Source organism: Sinocyclocheilus rhinocerous, unplaced genomic scaffold (assembly GCF_001515625.1).
Source record: "Sinocyclocheilus rhinocerous isolate Xijiao unplaced genomic scaffold, SAMN03320098_v1.1 scaffold681, whole genome shotgun sequence".
NCBI classification, from domain to species: domain Eukaryota; kingdom Metazoa; phylum Chordata; class Actinopteri; order Cypriniformes; family Cyprinidae; genus Sinocyclocheilus; species Sinocyclocheilus rhinocerous.
Window position 1 is genome coordinate 251,998 of NW_015641029.1, and position 19,569 is coordinate 271,566.

Here is a 19,569-nt window from a genome sequence, read left to right on the forward strand (position 1 = left end):
GTCTCTCCGAGCTGTGTTCAGATAGGAAACCGGGCGCTCGACCAATCAGAACACCCGTTTCATATCTTTAAGCGTACGAAGTGAAAGAATGAGTTTAATTGGTTATTTTATAGGGAAATTTGCATACGCATTGTTGTGATGTTGATAAATATAAACTGCGACGTTCACTAATAAAGCAAGATGAAGCTTCAGTTTTTTTTCTTCTGTACACCATGAGGTGAAATATCCTAATAAATATAAGTTATAAGACGACATACGCACGTTTGCGTTTACTAATAAAGCAAGATGAAGCTTCTGTTGTTTTCTATACACCATGTATCCATGTATTCGTATCCTAATAAATATGAGTTATAGAAATATGAGACAAGTTTATATAAGTACCATTAGTCTAGCTGCATGATCAATAATTACGCCTTCTCTGTTGAACATAAAACCTATATAACAACCTTTTTTGTGTTTTAATAAACTTTATTCCTAGTAATTAGCTTTATTAGCCTACAATTTATGCACTTCATTTTTCACTCCCAATGAAAAATGAAAAACTCTTCCACATAAATGATCAAGGTTAAACTATCTGGCTGCTTAGATACGAAATATAAACTGAGATCTGAGAAGTGTATCAAAAGTGCTATTTCCTTTCTTTCTTTCTTTCTTTCTTTCAACAAGAGTTTAGTTTACTTCTACATATGACAATAGCTATGTCTCCCTCTAGTGAGCAAGACGGCGCCATGACATGTTTAGGATAAATTTATGAGGGGAAAAACGAGACACGAGGAAAGCTATGTTTCGCCCTTTTAAATGTATTCAGTGAGCAATAGATTTATATTTGATTTCGGACGATTTTCTGAATATTAATTATGCTCTATTGTGATGCACGAACAATGCTGAATGTCTCGTGTGAAGTGATGCAGAGGAGACTCACGGTGGCGCGCGAAGCTAAAGGATTGTGTGTGTCTCTGGCCTGGGGTCACCACGGGTCACCGCCTCTCGCATGACAACACATCGTCTGGAGGATCAACATTTTTTCCCATCAACGTAGGAATTTCAAATCTAACAAATGCGCGCAACATACTAAATGACAAAAGTTTATAGTATGCGTATTATAGGGTACTTGCAGATGCAATTGCAGCTACAAAACCGCTTAGTTGATAACTAAAATAAAGAGCTAATAAAAGTAATAAGTTAATAATGTTGAAACTATTGTCTGACCCAAACAATCATACTAATAAACAAGTCATAAATTAATACACATTTTTAATGAACTGAATTCAAATTTCAAATAATTTTTAAGACAATGGCTTCAAAGTAGTTATGTTGAAATCTCCACACGATGGCGCTTTGGATTTAGTAGTAATTAACCTATCAATCTAAGTCAGGCAAAATGCATCTTCAAACATTTGCGTTAACTTTAAGTTTTCTAATCAAGTTCTGGGAAGGTCATGATCACTACAGGCAAACAATATAATTTAAATGATCAATATTTATTTAGGCTATTTATTTATTTTAATCCACAAGTAATTATTACACTTGAAAAAAGTGATATTTTATCTATCAGAAGTTTCAAAAAAAGACAGAAAAAAATGTAAAGTGTAAAGGCAGTAGCACAGGGCAATGAGCAGGACTTTTTAAACCACTCTTTAACAGATTTGCCGTGGCAACCCTTCACACAAGCGAAAGCATCCCCTCCTGTCCGAAAAAGCCCAGACTGGTTAGTGTGTCTGTGAAAAAGTCTTAGGTTGGTTGGGAAATAAGGCGAACTGTACTGCTGTAATCAGTGTGACATGCATGACTGCGCTCCTCTAATTCTCTTTCACATGGATAGATCCTTACAGACAGAGTTCAGCTTTCAGGTAGCCCCTCTTTAAGACTGTGATCCCCATACAGAAGCGTGTTTAGACTGCTTTAAACAGCTATATGGCACAGCAATGAAACATTGATACGACAATTAGTAGATTTTATGACTTTTATCGGATACAAACACCTTTACACAGACTCATACATTTTTATAAATTATACTAATATTTTTGTCCATTCATTATTCAATTTATTAGTACTTTTTTATTAGTATTATAATTGCAGACGTTTTATAGACCTAATATTAATTACCTGTGTATGGAAATGGAAAAAAAAATTAATAATAAATCTTGTAATTCAGAAAAAAATATCGTGTCATGCAGAGGGCTTTTAAATTGTTTTATTTTGCAGCCTAACATGACAGTCATAAATATCAATATTTTAAAAAGCATTTTTAAAAATGTTTAAAAGGTAACGTACGCACCAAAAAAATATAAGAATTTGGTTATTTTGTAGTTTTTACTCTTTATAAAGTACAAAATATACATTTTACATGTTATAATATATTTTATAATTGTATAATACATATCGACAATTATCTGTATAACGATTAAAAAAAAAGTTTGCATGTGAATATTTTACGCAGTGTAATATTTGTATGAAAATATATCAGGAATGTGTAAAAACATTTAAAATCAGGTGTTTGAGAAACACAATTGTAGTTATAATCTTTTTATATAACGTATATCATTATTAGTATTAAATATGGGATGAACTTGTTGCGTACAATGATGCTTTGGTGCAGCTTTGTGCATTCTTTTTGATCTTTAAATGTTACTTCCAAAGAAAACATGAATGTGGAATATCAGCTCATTCTTAAGATGTTAAAATACAGTCATCTTTTTTGTATTGGTTTGTTTGGTGTAATGTTGGACAATTAAATTACACTGTGATAGGAGAAAATTCTGTTGACGTATTGTTCTTCTTCAATGCACAACACACGTTTACAAAAAACAGATCGTAAATAGTCACATTACAGAACTTAAGAATCCAAAAGCAAGTTAAAAAGGTTTGTTGTGTCGGCTCCAAAGAGCGTTTGCATAAAATCTTGTGGTAAATTCAACAATAATTAATGGGATTTTATGCTTTAGTCTGTTTCACCGGTGCTTTTCTTTTGCGCGCTGTATAAAAAGTCTCAGTTGCTTTGGATATCCAAAGGGCTTGAATTCTTTAAAAGAAAAGAAAAAATCCACACATCTTTGATTTTTCCCTCCACGATGCAACACGATCTCGCACTTTAAAGCATAGCCAACCGTCAGGATTAAAACGTTCCCAGTGAAAAAAAACCATAAGATCCAGGCGTTTTGGCGCATGAAGTCCGAGGCTGGGAGCCTGGGAGAACACAATAAACCTGTTGTTAACCTTGCTGTGAAAATATGTTTGATGAAAACAGCCAATTATTGTATGAAATGTATTCAAGTATAAAATAATGCCCTTTGTTGGGCACAAACTTGAGCAATGTGGGGGTACAAAAGTCCCCTGTGGCATGAATTGCGCTTTGGCGTCGCCACTTGGCGCGTTACCCAGACCCCTCTATACGCGATTGTTTCTTTCTTTCTAATGGCATTTACCGGATCAAAACATGCTGTTAATTCGATCAGAAAGCTTCACCCTTCACAACAATACCAGAATAATTTCTCCCAAAGTTTGTTAAGTTGACCGAAATTAGGCAAATGAATAGAGGTCTCCAGGCGCAGGTGACGGGGAATAATGCGCGTCAGGACCAGCTGCATTCTTCTTTATTTCTCCTTTTCTTTTCTTTCACTGCATTATTAAAATTTAGGCCAATGAAACTATTCATTCCGCTCAATAGACATTTTCTTATAGGATAATAGGATACAAATTGAGCCCCTCTGAAGGGAATCCAGCGGTGGGTAACCCTCGTGTGCCAAAGACGTCTGGAGTCTCTAACATGGTCGGAGGGGCCGCTCGTGTGCCAGGCCGGGTCCCCACACCTGCCGAGGCCCCTAACAAAACTAGAGAATGTAAACAAAAACCCGGCCGTAGCCCATGAAAGATGGACGTGTCACCAAGTCGTGTGAGAAACGCCGCGAACAAACGGGGGACTCCGTCTCCAAAAGGTCTCCCCTGAACTCGGCGGAACAGCCTATTATGTGCTTACTTAATTACTATAATAACAGTAGACAGGCTTTAAACCTGAGACGGGCTTGGGATGAAAGTTAAGATGGCTTGCTGGGACCCAAAAACAGGCGATCGTGTGAGAAACGCGACGTGGAACAGAAAGAGACGCCTTGTTCCGGGGGCTTTGTTATCATTGCGCGCGCTGCGCTGCGCCCGCTCGCGAGTCATTTCTAGCAAGGCCTGTTACTCTGCAAATAATATTCTACAACCTATCACGTGTCTTTAGATAGGCCACGTGGATTAACAAAGTAGGTCTGCCCCCCGCTAGCCCACAGCTTCAGGTTTTACTATTTCTTTAACTGATCCTAAGTGCACACATTAACCAAAAGCTCGCCTTTAATCCTATGGAATAATTTAGGGCCATGAATGCGCCAGCGCTTTATAAGCGGCTGCCTCCAGTCAGCTCATCTCAGTCTGAACTGAAGCGTCTGGAAACAGGAGAACCTACTAGTCTAGCTACAATAGTTTCACAATTCTATCGTTTTTTTTTTCAAATTTTTTATCAAATGATGGCGTCTAAGATGAAGGATCGCAAGGTATGTGGATACTTTAGTGGCGCACACATGATGCCAGTAACTGCATGCAGTCCAAATACTCCTTGAATGTTTTGTTTAGATTTTTCTACCGCTATTATAATTAATTAACATGTTTCGCGTGATGTCAGCTTTTTCCAGAATTTCACAATATTTATATTTTCTACCGAAACAAGCATTTTCAGTATTGCTCGCGCGCATTTTCAGAAGACTATATAAGGGTAGGCTATAGACCGGTAGCTATTACTTGATTTCCCTGGTCTTGAATTTAATGCAAGCCAGTGTTTTATGCTAATTAAATTAATTCTATTTATTCACTTTATTGCGATGTAAAAGCGCTTTCCGCCATGTATGTATGTTTTTGCGCGCAGGGAAAGAGAGCGCAGCGCGGCTCACCATATGATTCATATCTTATGTAGGCCTATATTCGTTCGATGTATTTTATCAAACGAATAGATTATCTTCCCGAGTTACATTATGACTTCATATTCGTTGATTGCTTTTTGCATTTAGTAAAAACGTATCCAGCACACAATGCAACCAAGCTAATTTTGTGTTTGGTGGTGGCACTTTTCATCCCTTAACTCACTATTATCTTATTATGTTCTCTTCCCACAGAAAACTCCTGTTTCTCACAAGGTCATTGAGAAAAGAAGAAGAGACCGAATCAACAGATGTCTAAACGAGCTGGGAAAGACAGTTCCTATGGCACTGGCTAAACAGGTGCGCAGCTGAAACATTCAATGAGTTTAAGTGCGCTAAGTGTCAATGTCTGCATTAATTGTTAGTGTATATATGATGACTGGCAGACTTCGTATATTAAAACAGAATTCTGGGAAACTCGAGAAAGCAGAAATCCTGGAAATGACAGTGCAGTATCTGCGCGCGCTCCACTCCGCAGACTTCCCGCGCGGGAGAGAAAAAGGTGTGTAAGAAATACTGAGAAACCACTTAACATACATTAAAATGAACAGAGTGAAATACATCTATTGACATATTTAAATACGATCAAGTCAAATTATTCACTTTTTAAAACATCAAATCCAGCCCTTTCTTCCCTGCTGATCTCTAACAACGTTCTCTGTTTTCGCAGGAGAACTGCTGACAGAGTTTGCGAATTACTTTCACTACGGCTATCACGAGTGCATGAAGAACCTCGTTCACTATCTGACCACCGTGGAGCGAATGGAGACCAAAGACACCAAGTACGCACGGATCCTCGCCTTTCTGCAGTCCAAAGTCGTTACCGAGCCCGTGTTCGGCTCGTTAGGTACCATCTCTCCAGACCCTACGGACCTTCTGTGTCAGCTGGAGTACCAGAGTCCAAGTCCATCCGAGTCAGTGTTTCAGCAGAGCCCTCCCGGACACTTTTCCTGGCACAGCTCGGCGCGGAACCCCACGCTCGCGTACCCAGCGATGTCTCAGCACAGCGGATACTTGTCACCGGTTCAGGGACTCGATCACCATTACATGAACTTCATCGGGCACTCACACCCACACAATGCCTTCAGCTTACACAATGCACAACACGCTGCTCTGTAAATACGTCTGCAGATGTCCTTAATTTATATGTGTACATGTTTTATTTTAATAAGTAGATGTATCATGAAATAAATGATGTTTGAATAAGATTCTGTGTTTGGCACGATGTTGGAAGTTCTTTATCCTAGGAATATCTCTTTGGGATCTTCTGAATCCGCTTATATTCAGATAACAAACACAAACCTATGGGCTCTTTTTAATAAATAAACTAAATAGCCTAATTCATAATTTGAGCTAAATTTGAGCCAAAACAATAATGGGTATGAACAAGGAAGTAGACACTACGATGGTTTATATAAATCAAGTTCTCTTAACAGGCCAAATTGTATTATGCATTTAAAATCTGTCCAGCTCTTTTCAAATATTGTAACATTGTAAGAAAACAAGCACATTTTCATTTATTCTGATATTTTGAACTGAGCATAGGATAGCAACTAGGTTTAGAGAACATTTATGCATCCACTATGGTTCTGAAGTAGCATTGCGTTATAAGTTAGAAGAGGAAAATTGTAGGCTAATTTTTTTATCATGAATAATGAAATTAAATAAAATGAAAAATAAATAAAACTTTTTATGAGAATGTAACCTTATATAATACATTCAAATCTCATTCAAATATTTTATTGCACAACAATATTGCAAGAAAATCATATTCTTAATTTCAGTTGTGACATGCACAAATTCTTATGAAGATACCATGGCTAAATTTGTCTTTCTAGACTGTATTGTCTCTTAAGATTAACCCTTGGCGTAATGGTCTGCTGGCCTGAGACCCCTTGATTGACAATAAGCCTCATTTTAGGGGAATCCATTTGGACACAAATCCAGCCCCCCATCCTATCCCAGTGTCTCTTCCACCTATATTTAAATAGGATGCAAATAACAAATCAAACTGCTAAATACTAAGTATTCTAGGGAGGGAGTGTAATGGATGTAAGATGTTTTAACACAGGCAATTTTAACAGAGGCAGTGTTCATATAGGCTACAGTCGCTGTAATGAGTTTGTGAACAATTTAAAAATATCTGCATTTCTGCATTGCTTACTCATAAAATGAGTCTTATCTTAATCCAAGTCACCATTATACAGACAAATACAAACTGACTAAACTAATAACACACAAACAAGCACTAAACCATGATGCCTCTTCCATCATGCTTCACAGTGTTGGGAAGAGGTTTTGGTGTTTGTGTGCAGTGCCCTTTTTCCTCTGAACAAAGCCGTTTTTGGCCCCAAATATTTTTTTTTCCAGGTTTGTAGGATGCCCACTGTTAGGGAGAGTAGCAATAATTTTCTACATTTGTAGACAGAGTATCCTACCATGGATTTGTGAACACCCAGGCCTTCAGCAATGTTTTCTTAGCCTTTCCCAGCTTTGTGCATCTCTGTAATGCTTTTTTAAGGTCTTATGAAAGCTTTTGGGATTGAGGCATAGTTCACACTAACCCATCTTTCTCGAGATTTGTCGGCAGGCTTTGTGTGCTTTTATTTATCTCATCTCCTTGATTGACTGTCTAAACACAGAGCTTCAGTTACATTCCACACCTACTCAATGTCTTCAGCAAAACTTCGTATATTAAAACAGAATTCTGGGAAACTCGAGAAAGCAGAAATCCTGGAAATGACAGTGCAGTATCTGCGCGCGCTCCACTCTGCAGACTTCCCGCGCGGGAGAGAAAAAGGTGTGTAAGAAATACTGAGAAACCACTTAACATACATTAAAATGAACAGAGTGAAATACATCTATTGACATATTTAAATACGATCAAGTCAAATTATTCACTTTTTAAAACATCAAATCCAGCCCTTTCTTCCCTGCTGATCTCTAACAACGTTCTCTGTTTTCGCAGGAGAACTGCTGACAGAGTTTGCGAATTACTTTCACTACGGCTATCACGAGTGCATGAAGAACCTCGTTCACTATCTGACCACCGTGGAGCGAATGGAGACCAAAGACACCAAGTACGCACGGATCCTCGCCTTTCTGCAGTCCAAAGTCGTTACCGAGCCCGTGTTCGGCTCGTTAGGTACCATCTCTCCAGACCCTACGGACCTTCTGTGTCAGCTGGAGTACCAGAGTCCAAGTCCATCCGAGTCAGTGTTTCAGCAGAGCCCTCCCGGACACTTTTCCTGGCACAGCTCGGCGCGGAACCCCACGCTCGCGTACCCAGCGATGTCTCAGCACAGCGGATACTTGTCACCGGTTCAGGGACTCGATCACCATTACATGAACTTCATCGGGCACTCACACCCACACAATGCCTTCAGCTTACACAATGCACAACACGCTGCTCTGTAAATACGTCTGCAGATGTCCTTAATTTATATGTGTACATGTTTTATTTTAATAAGTAGATGTATCATGAAATAAATGATGTTTGAATAAGATTCTGTGTTTGGCACGATGTTGGAAGTTCTTTATCCTAGGAATATCTCTTTGGGATCTTCTGAATCCGCTTATATTCAGATAACAAACACAAACCTATGGGCTCTTTTTAATAAATAAACTAAATAGCCTAATTCATAATTTGAGCTAAATTTGAGCCAAAACAATAATGGGTATGAACAAGGAAGTAGACACTACGATGGTTTATATAAATCAAGTTCTCTTAACAGGCCAAATTGTATTATGCATTTAAAATCTGTCCAGCTCTTTTCAAATATTGTAACATTGTAAGAAAACAAGCACATTTTCATTTATTCTGATATTTTGAACTGAGCATAGGATAGCAACTAGGTTTAGAGAACATTTATGCATCCACTATGGTTCTGAAGTAGCATTGCGTTATAAGTTAGAAGAGGAAAATTGTAGGCTAATTTTTTTATCATGAATAATGAAATTAAATAAAATGAAAAATAAATAAAACTTTTTATGAGAATGTAACCTTATATAATACATTCAAATCTCATTCAAATATTTTATTGCACAACAATATTGCAAGAAAATCATATTCTTAATTTCAGTTGTGACATGCACAAATTCTTATGAAGATACCATGGCTAAATTTGTCTTTCTAGACTGTATTGTCTCTTAAGATTAACCCTTGGCGTAATGGTCTGCTGGCCTGAGACCCCTTGATTGACAATAAGCCTCATTTTAGGGGAATCCATTTGGACACAAATCCAGCCCCCCATCCTATCCCAGTGTCTCTTCCACCTATATTTAAATAGGATGCAAATAACAAATCAAACTGCTAAATACTAAGTATTCTAGGGAGGGAGTGTAATGGATGTAAGATGTTTTAACACAGGCAATTTTAACAGAGGCAGTGTTCATATAGGCTACAGTCGCTGTAATGAGTTTGTGAACAATTTAAAAATATCTGCATTTCTGCATTGCTTACTCATAAAATGAGTCTTATCTTAATCCAAGTCACCATTATACAGACAAATACAAACTGACTAAACTAATAACACACAAACAAGCACTAAACCATGATGCCTCTTCCATCATGCTTCACAGTGTTGGGAAGAGGTTTTGGTGTTTGTGTGCAGTGCCCTTTTTCCTCTGAACAAAGCCGTTTTTGGCCCCAAATATTTTTTTTTCCAGGTTTGTAGGATGCCCACTGTTAGGGAGAGTAGCAATAATTTTCTACATTTGTAGACAGAGTATCCTACCATGGATTTGTGAACACCCAGGCCTTCAGCAATGTTTTCTTAGCCTTTCCCAGCTTTGTGCATCTCTGTAATGCTTTTTTAAGGTCTTATGAAAGCTTTTGGGATTGAGGCATAGTTCACACTAACCCATCTTTCTCGAGATTTGTCGGCAGGCTTTGTGTGCTTTTATTTATCTCATCTCCTTGATTGACTGTCTAAACACAGAGCTTCAGTTACATTCCACACCTACTCAATGTCTTCAGCAAAACTGAGAAACTTAAAGTGTGAAAAGTAAAGCTGTCTGTGTTATTAGTTAAGTCAGGCTGTGTTTGTGAGTTAGATTAAGTTCATGAATAAGCAATGCAGAAAACCCTAAGAGTTCACAAACTTATTCCTGTGATGTCAGTCTTTCCCTTTCTCTCTCTCTTTCACAAACATACAACTTTTCACAATTTTCTACATCAATTAAATGTTCCCTTTGCATACAAAAACAAATTTCCCAGTAATTCTTAATATTTTACTACTAATAAAAGTAACACATTATTTAATTTATTTAAAAACTGTTGACATATAAAGCTGTTAGTAATTCAAAAGAACCATTTTAAATGACCCTATTCATTACCATTACACTTTAATGGCTTATATAAACCACAACAGTAATTTACTTTTACAGTGTGTTTATTTAATTTAATTTAATTTTACTATTTAAAATAACATTTTATTATTATGTATTTTAAGATGCTATTCAAGTCTGTAATGGCAAAGCTGAATTTATGAGTTGTTACAGTATTTAGCGTCACATGATTCTTCTGAAAACATTCTAATATGCTGATTTGGTGCTCATTTCTTTCTATTATTATTATCAATGTTGAAAACATTACAAATTTCCTCAAACTTATATTAGATTTGGTTAGATTCTAAATGGTGACATATGTAGTATTTTTTCTAAAATCCTTGGCATTTTCTGAGACAATATTTATCACTGCATGTTCATAGTCATTTTCCCTTTTTAAAATAATGTTTGTATTTTTCTGACATCATATTCAAGGGAGTGACATCACCTAGCTCAGTAGTTCAACTCTGTTACGGGAGAAGATCATAGTGAAACATTGTGAAAGCACAAGAATATTGATTGTAAATAATGCACAGCGATATATGCTAAAGCCGTATTACACAGTGCCGTTATATATGTGATATGTGAATCAGTCTGGACAATATGTGCCATTTCCATACTTGACTTAAGCAAATCAGACAGACAGTACTGTGGCCAGGATTAGTTTAAGGGAAAGACGGCCACTATAGTGGAAAATAAAAGAACTCTACCCACATTGCATATAATTTTACCAGGTTCCAGTCAGCCATGACGCTGATTGTTTCTGAGATGTTGGCACTTGTGTCCCTCCCTCTTTAACTGTAGAGGGTTTACTCTCTTTGGCCTCTACAATGGCATAGAAGAAGCGAGCCACACCCCTCTCTCCACCCCCGTCCCGCACGCTTCTGACACCCCAACTACCAGAAACCAGTATCACTCAGATCTCCTCAAACAGGACACCTGAGAGAGAAATAAAGATAAAGAGCTAAAGGGACATACTGTCCTAGAATATCATGATGGGTACAAAACAGGTGTGATTCTGTCCTGATAGGTGACTTATGCCCGGGACCCCTCCTTCTCAAAGCCTGAATTCATCCCATCACCGTTAAGTCCTTCTTTAAGTAAGTTGTATGGCACCAGCTTCCAAAAAAGCACAAGGAAAGAGAAAAGGGAGCGAGAGGGATTCTGGAGAAGGAGGGAGATTGTGGTACATTGGTGGGGGTTGCTCCATTGTGATGGAGCTGAAAGGAAGACAATTTTGGGTTCCTTGGGCTTCATCCTTGAGTGGGCCTGAAGAAAAATAATCAGCCCCTTGAAATCAAAGCTCCTAAACAGAGGGCCAGAATTCAGGCATGAGACTGGGATGCAGGATACAACCACACACTCAGATGCATTATTATATTATATTTATATATTTTTTATATTATCTTAAAATATTACGTTTTTATAATTTATTTATTTTTGAAAGAAGTCTCTAATGCTCACCAAGGCTGAATTTAATTAATCAAAAATATGGTAAAACAGTAATATTGTAAAATATTATTATAATTTCAAATCTGTGTTTCCTATTCAAATATATTTTAAAATGTAATTTATTCTTTTTGATGGCAAAGCCAAATTTTCAGCTGCCATTACTCTAGTCTTCAGTGTCACATGATCCTTCTGAAATCACGCTAACATTCTAAATCGGTGCTCATGAAACATTTCTTGCTGAAAACACTTGTGCTGTCTAATATTTATGTGGAAACTGTACATTTTATCAGGATTTTTTTTTAACAGAATTTACTTGAAATTATTATTTTTATATAATTATAGATGTCTTTACTGTAGGGCTGTAAAAAAAAAAAGTGAATTTTGAATATTTGTCGAATTTAAAATAAAAATCCACATTCGAATGCAAAAACGTTGCATTCGAATTTTAGGTGTGAATTTCGAATATTTGTCGAATTTAAAATAAAAATCCACATTCGAATGCAAAAACGTTGCATTCGAATTTTAGGTGTGCATCAGGCAGCCTTATCAGTGGTGCACGAGATGCGATGATGATGTAAGTTTCATTGAATTTTAATGTTTGTCTTAGCCTATCCAGTTGAACCCACTAGATCAGGGCTGTCCAAACTCGGTTCTGGAGGGCCGGTGTCCTGCAGAGTTTAGCTCCAACCCTAATCAAACACACCTGAACCAGCTAATCAAGCTCTTACTAGGCATAGAAACTTCCAGTCAGGTGTGTTGAGGCAAGTTGGAGTTAACTCTGCAGGACACCGGCCCTCCAGGACCGAGTTTGGACAGCTCTGCACTAGATGCAGCGCTGCTACTTTGTTCATTAAAATATTGCGTGAAAAAATAACATCAATGCGGAGATGATGTTGTTTACGTCAAAACCGACACCAAACCATTCACACAGAATGGATATTTATCACATTTTCTAGAGGGACGTCTATCACCGTTGCACTCGCATCTTGCACAAGAGAGACGCATGTTTACAAAGCCATTAATGTAAGTTCAACATTTTAAATACATGTCTCAAGACTTTATGGCGGTTTTTTCCCATCCTACTGCATCTTATGTTTTTAAATTAAGAAAGTACTCTTTGTGATTGCTTTTCGGTCTTTTGTATTAAACTAGCCTATACATACATGCAAGATTCTGTTTTGTTTCTAATTGTTTAAGCAATATTAATTATATAAGGTTTATAAACATTATTTTAAACATTATGCACTTTTTTCAAAGATAGTAATGTTATTTTATTATGCTTTGAAGAAACCTGCATAATATTTTGTTCAATGCGCCCTCTTGTGGCCTCAGGAGAGAACCCAAAAGCTTTTTTCACCCCTAACTGAAATTATGACTTTTAAATTCGAATATTGATAATATTTAAGTACAAAATTCGAATTTAGTTTTTCAGCCATTTTGACAGCCCTTCTTTACTGTCATTTTTTATCAATTTAATGCATCCTTGCTCAAAGAATTAACTGAATAAAAAAAGTTTTGATGATAGTGGATGCATCAAAGCTCACCAAGACCCTCCGATGTCCAAAAAGTGAAATCTAGGATCTGTCTTAGTGCATGAACAACACAAACACCTACATTAACAGCACTTTTGGGAAGAAAAACGCAGGTGCCTGTCATCCAACTGTCAGAGCAAGTAATTGATGGATGAACTGACAGATACATGGATGGATAACCGGATGATTGGGTGGATAACACAAGCTGTTTGCCAAACTGTGTTCAAAACGTTGGTGCGGAAAAGAGGAGAGAAGAGGAATAGAAGACAAAGAGGGCATGCAGATGGGAAAAACGATAATGCCATGAAAGACGAAAGCGATGAAAGAGCACTGAGTGACCAACAAGTCAATATTAGTTTAAATCCGCAGAGGGAACACTGTGTTAAGCAGAGGGAGAAAAGCTGGTAAAATTAGAGTTCTTTAGCTTCATCACACAGTATGAATCAAAACAAATGAAGCAGAGCTAAAATGGCTTAGGGTTTTATTCTATTGTCATGTAAAATATCTTAAAATGCCAAAGAAAGCAGCCAAGAAAGTTTCTTCTCATCAGAAGTTTTCTTAATACACAAGCGATTTTGTTGAGAAAACTAAACACATCTGACACTGTGGGGTGGCACATGAAACACCAGCGTGGTGGTGTGGTGGTTCATATTTCCGTGTTCACTCAGTATGATTGACACTTTTACAAATGACATAAGCAGAGGACATCAGCCTGAGAGCCTTCTCAGACCTATAGTAGTCCAAATTTTACTTGACAAGATTTTAAAATAAAACTGCATCTCAAAAATCTCCTTCAATAATATGTATATATAAACAAAGACATTTTTATATTCATATAAAAAAAACACTCTTCTTGCTTTCATTCATCTATCTTAACATCAAATTTAAGCAAAGAATAAAAAATCAGCACCAGACTCAGTTTAAACAGTTTTGGCGCAAAATTTGCAAAAAACATTTTTGGATTTACAAGTTAATTTTAAACAGTCCTGCGAAAAATTTATATAGTATAAATAATTGGCAAAATCTTGTTCAAAAGGTTGTTTAAAATATGTTTTAGAAGTAGTATAGCATGTCACAAAAGTATTTCATATCCAAGAGACCGAAAGCAAATTCAGTTTAGTGCAATTACAATGTAAATCAATTTGCAATAAAATCAGTTGACAAACTCTTTTTATTTGACATAAACATGAACACACACTAGACTGTAAAGCAATGAAATACAATTAATTTGACTCTAACCAAATCTAATATAAAGCAATACAATAATAATGTCATGATTATAACTTCAATATTGATTGTGCGTCTTTATTTATGGATGAAGCCAGTTGGGTTAATATGTTTAGTTGAAATATTATTTTGCATTTCTCAATGTAGCCAAAATTTGTTTTAAACCTCTGACCTATTGACTCCTATGGCTGAGCTGGTGCTTGGTCTGCTGGTTGTGACTGGATGTCCTGTGTTTGTCCATTAGGAGCGGGCGGTAGTCCAGGAGTCCAGACGGGTGTTTGTGAAGGGTAGAGAACACACTCCTCAGCTCTTCCTGGCTCTGACACACTCCAAACAGCTGTAGCACAGCTCCCAGCTCAGCTGCAGACAGAAGCCCAGTGCTGGAGCCATCCAGCCGGGCACAGGCCTTGCTAAGAGCCCTGGCCTTACGCTGGAGCTACAACACCAAAACACAAGAGGAAAATGTAAACATTTCCACATTCGTTCACACATATTATCGCCTATAAACAATGCATAACCTTTTTCCTGATCTTGCGACTTAATGTTTCCGGAGTGGCAACTTCTTTAGTTTCTCTGGGAGTCTGCAGAGCAGCTGCCATGTTGGATCCATGCTTCCATATTTGACTCTGGGATAGAAAAGGCTTGAGGAATTCTGTGTAGGATACGCTGATATGACAAGAAAAAAAAATTCCATGAGGACATGAAATGCTCAGTTCTGTCATCTTATGAATTCTCTATAAAATGTATTCCAGATATTTAAGTTTGATAGGCTTGATCCAAATTCGAAAGAAGTCATTCATCACAAAAACACATCTTGATACTTGTGTTTCCAGTGCTTCAAGACCATTTAAAATGGTCACACTTTATTTTAAGGTCGAATTCTTCCTATTAGCAAACCATTAACTATGACTTTTGCCTCAATAACTCCTAATTTGCTGCTTATTAATAGTTAAGTTTAGGTATTGGGAAGGATTAGGGATGTAAAATATGGTCATGCAGAATATGTGCTTTATAAGCACTAATAAACAGCTAATATGTTAATAATAGGCATTCTAATAAGCAACTAGTTAATAGTGAGAACTGGTCCCTATAAAGTGTTACAAATATTATTATATTCTTCCACAATTGTTCATGCCAATTTACTTGCAATGGATAAAACATTGTTGGTTTTAGTCACAAATGATCAGTCATTTTATTCACAAATAGACTTTATTATGCACTATAAAAAATGTGAAGCTGAAGAAGGGTCTTGAACACATGTTTAATGAAGTATCAAATTTGTTTATTTAGTAACACTTGAAGCCTTTTTGTTTAATACATTTTAAAGATATTCATGATGTACATTGTAATGCATTATATCTTTTCATAAATAACTGTAACTAAAGATAAAATGCATTTGAATATTTGCAAATTCCTTGTTACATCTGAAATTAATTGCTTGTCATGCATGTTTTAATGCTTTATACTTTCTAAAGGTGTAATAATTATTAGAAATGCATTCTAATGTATAATGTGGTTGCAGGTATAATGATATCAAAATGCATTATGAGGTGCATTTCAAGACATAATTAATGCATTCAAATACTTTAATACTGCGATATATATAAAGGCTTCAAGTAAAGTGTTAGATAATCATATCACATCTCCTTGTTCACCCATTTATATATTTATTTATGCATGGATGTCTTGATTATTTATTTATCTGTTTTGGTAAGTGTATCTACCTGCCATCATGGTTGATGTCAAACTTCTTGGCCAACAGATCACACTCATGCTGGCTGAGATGAACACAGAGACTCATAAGGATGTCTTTAAATTCATCACTGCTAACAAAACCTGTTCCAGAAAAATCCATTTCGGAGAACTCAGTCCAGAGCTCAGAAACAGACAACTCCACCTGTTTGTGAGAGAGAAACCGGTTCATAAAATTGTCTAAATAACATAATCATATCTCAGCTCAAAGAACTTTACACCATCCCGAGGTATTTCCTCCACACCCCCACCTTGGCCCGTAGAGCATCCACTAGTATATCTGAGACGCAGTTGAGTCTTTTGGAGAGGCGCATGAAGTCATTGTCTCCACGTTTGGGGGGATTGTGCTTGGCATTGGGGTAACAGCAGGATTTGGGAGACGGGCCAAAGTGACGTATAAACTGTTGAAAGTCCACAGATCCATCCTGCTGAGTGAACAATGAGGACCACAACCTCCGGACCTCTCCACGTGTTACCTCAGGATGGAGCTCTAACCTGAGCAGGGCGAGAGAAAGAATGACAAACAAGGACAGAGGGATAAATGATGGGAAGAGGGAAAGGGAGAGAATAGTGGGATTCATGAATGTAAAGTATACACCTCAAATTCTTAGAAGAATGCAAACACTGTACCATTTAAAGCCCTCCACACCCCACACCACACCTTATTTATTCGAGCTGCATTTAAGCTAAAACTTGGCAACCAACAGCACAAAAGCAACAGTTTCTCTTACACAAATACACAAACACAGTGTCACGCCTAAAGAAAGGACAGTACTGTGAGAAAACACACTATAAGGGGATCTGACAGCGTCTGCATCATACAACCCTGATCTCCACTCGGTTTTGTTAAACATGGATATTTAAATAAAAAGGTTACATAAATTTTGGTTTTAGGTACATAATTATATTTACAATAAAGCATGTGCTGTATTAAAATATTATATTTATTAGGTTAGGTTATTTTTTATGCAACTATATAATATACATAGTTCTATATACACTAAATACACTATACACTCTTTCAAAAAATTTGGGGTCACTCAGATATTTTTGAAAGAAGTTTGAAAGAGGGTCTCTTATGCTTAACAAGACTGCATTTATTTGTTTGAAAATATAGTAAAAAAAAAAAAAAAGTAATATTGTGAAATATTACAATTTTAAATAACTTTTCTATTTTAATATATTTTAAAATGTAATGTATTCCTGGCAAAATGGCAAAGCTGAATTATTCCAGTCTTCAGTGTCACATGATCCTTCAGAAATCATTCTAATATTCTAATTTGGCTTAAACAGTATATCGTTGGGGCTTAAAGTTGATTAAAACATGTATATGTCATTTTGTTTGCCAGGTGTTGTTATTAAAGTCTGCCCTTCATAATCTGAGGATGCATTCAGTGTTTAACGATGTTTGATGTACTGACTAATATTAGTATATATTTTTACTAAATATATTTCATAGCGTTTTCATTCATTGACATACAGTTACACTTATAGAGCATATGTGTTTTGAATGTAACATTGACCTTTGTGTACTTTTAATTGTACTTAATAAATTATGTTATATTTAATTGTTTTAGGCTTTTCAGAGTAAAGCTGTGGTCACATTTACCATTGTTCGGTAAATATTTGGTTTGGTCATTGACTCATTTCTATAGGAATCCATGCAATCTGAAATTGTGTGCTTATTTCGCAACTGGTTCAAGTTAGTCACGCACATTCTCTCCATTGACCAACAGAAAGCTGCTTGGTTTGAAATTGGCTTCTGTGTGAGCTTTGCGTCATACATCTCTACGTGACTGACAATAGACAACGGACCTTTTTTGCAATGTGAAATTGAGCTAATCTGACCGCACCTTAAATGAGCAAAAAACAAAAAAAAGACGCAATTATCCCCGCTCTCCCGAACAGTTCACATTATTCAAGTCTGATTTACAGGTGGTAGATCTTTATATTTAGTAGAAAGTTTGAAAACACTTTTGAAACAAAATCATTAAGTTATTGCTAAACATTGAATCTAGAAGACAAAATTTCTCTGGAGCTTCAGTAGGTTTCTTCAGTTCAGTTTGGGGCTTATTGTATATGTGGCACTGATACAGTACGTGTGAACATACACGTATGCGTTTGTCTCTGCCTTGTAAGAATCAATCAAAGAAGCAACAGTTTCTCACCAGACACACACACACGCACGGACACGGACACACACGCACACACACACACACACACACACACACACACACACACACACACATTAGTTCACAGACAAGAAAGAAAAGAGAAAGATATGGGAGAGGCGTAGAATGGAGAAGACAAGTTGCTAAAGGAAAGAGACAAGGGTTGAGGGTTGATATAAAAATAGATGACAGGTAGCAGAGCCTAAGAGCCTGAATCACTAAAAGACCAATTACATGATGCAAAATGCAATTAACACAGACAATGACGAGAATAAATTTCTTCCACAATCAACATCATGCAATGTCATGCAATTTATTTCATATTAATTCATTTTGATATTTTTGGTGGGGCATAAATTCAAAGCTGGTGTTTGGTATAATCTTTTATTATTAAGCAATGAAATTTTGTTTAAAAATGAATTGAACTTTAAAATAAAAAAAATCAACAAAAAAAAAGAAAGAAAAAAAGTATCCCCTGAAGATTTTTTAGTTCATGTGCAAAGAACAACACATTTCTTAAAAATACCAGGAATATTTAATATTAATATTGAAAAATAATCATTAGTAAATAAATAAATAAATCATATTTACTTTTTAATTTATCATTTATTATTTAATTTATTAATTTTTAAAAATGAAAAAAAAAATCTAATGTTATAATGCCTAAAGGCTTCAAAATGCATGATTCAAACATTCATGATATTGGGAAAAATTATTTTATCTTAAATAATATTTGAAAATAATAATTAACCTACATGTAAACAATCTAAAGAAAAGAATAAAAAAAGAAATAGATTTTATATTTTCTGATGAAAATGTGCTTTCTGGCCATGTAAAATATAGGGTGTTTTGGGAGGTTGCTCTGTGGTTGCTAGGGTTTTCCAGGTTGTTGCAAAGTGGTTGTTGGGGTGTTATTCACTGGCCCTATAAAGAGTCTATGGAAACTAAAAAACCCACACCACCATGATATTCTGATCTCTAGATATGACTGGGTCCCTCCTTCAACGCAAGTCTCTGGAATTTTGTTATTTATGTAGCAATAAACTTTTATTATTTATGTAGCAAAAATATTTTGCAGGACGAGTCACAAGTATAATAATTAAGGCTAAAAAACTATATGTGCAATAATAATAGTAATGCTTGCAAGCACCACTA

At 36.2% G+C, this 19,569-nt stretch overlaps 3 protein-coding genes across 3 annotated transcripts in view; 2 read left to right on the plus strand and 1 right to left on the minus strand.

The window, feature by feature from the left end:
• The first annotated feature begins 212 nt into the window (after window positions 1–212).
• On the plus strand, window positions 213–6,071 carry LOC107754167 (hairy and enhancer of split-related protein helt-like). Its single transcript, XM_016570532.1, has 5 exons — window positions 213–217; window positions 912–1,035; window positions 5,148–5,252; window positions 5,358–5,454; window positions 5,623–6,071. Exons 1-5 carry the CDS (start codon window positions 213–215, stop codon window positions 6,069–6,071), a joined length of 780 nt encoding a protein of 259 aa, XP_016426018.1.
• A 1,551-nt stretch (window positions 6,072–7,622) lies between these two features.
• On the plus strand, window positions 7,623–8,369 carry LOC107754168 (hairy and enhancer of split-related protein helt). The gene is made up of 2 exons (XM_016570533.1): window positions 7,623–7,752; window positions 7,921–8,369. The coding sequence occupies exons 1-2, from the start codon at window positions 7,623–7,625 to the stop codon at window positions 8,367–8,369; spliced, it is 579 nt and encodes a 192-aa protein (XP_016426019.1).
• Window positions 8,370–14,567: 6,198 nt separating this feature from the next.
• Window positions 14,568–19,569, minus strand: part of LOC107754123 (EF-hand calcium-binding domain-containing protein 6-like) — a 40,090-nt gene continuing 35,088 nt past the window's right edge. The window contains exons 15-18 of the mRNA XM_016570444.1: window positions 16,495–16,738; window positions 16,216–16,388; window positions 15,010–15,157; window positions 14,568–14,927 (exon numbers count right to left, since the gene is read on the minus strand). Coding sequence (XP_016425930.1) covers window positions 14,664–14,927; window positions 15,010–15,157; window positions 16,216–16,388; window positions 16,495–16,738 — 829 coding nt within the window. The 3' untranslated portion in view covers window positions 14,568–14,663. The remainder of the gene's footprint in view (window positions 14,928–15,009; window positions 15,158–16,215; window positions 16,389–16,494; window positions 16,739–19,569) is intronic.

Bases quoted from the DNA above. Each gene is read 5' to 3' on its own strand.
- LOC107754167 (XM_016570532.1), top strand. The intron at 5,253-5,357 runs GTGCGCAGCTGA...ATATTAAAACAG, and splicing joins CTATGGCACTGGCTAAACAG to AATTCTGGGAAACTCGAGAA. The intron at 5,455-5,622 runs GTGTGTAAGAAA...CTGTTTTCGCAG, and splicing joins CCCGCGCGGGAGAGAAAAAG to GAGAACTGCTGACAGAGTTT.
- LOC107754168 (XM_016570533.1), top strand. From the start codon at position 7,623: ATGTCTTCAGCAAAACTTCGTATATTAAAACAGAATTCTGGGAAACTC. The intron at 7,753-7,920 runs GTGTGTAAGAAA...CTGTTTTCGCAG, and splicing joins CCCGCGCGGGAGAGAAAAAG to GAGAACTGCTGACAGAGTTT.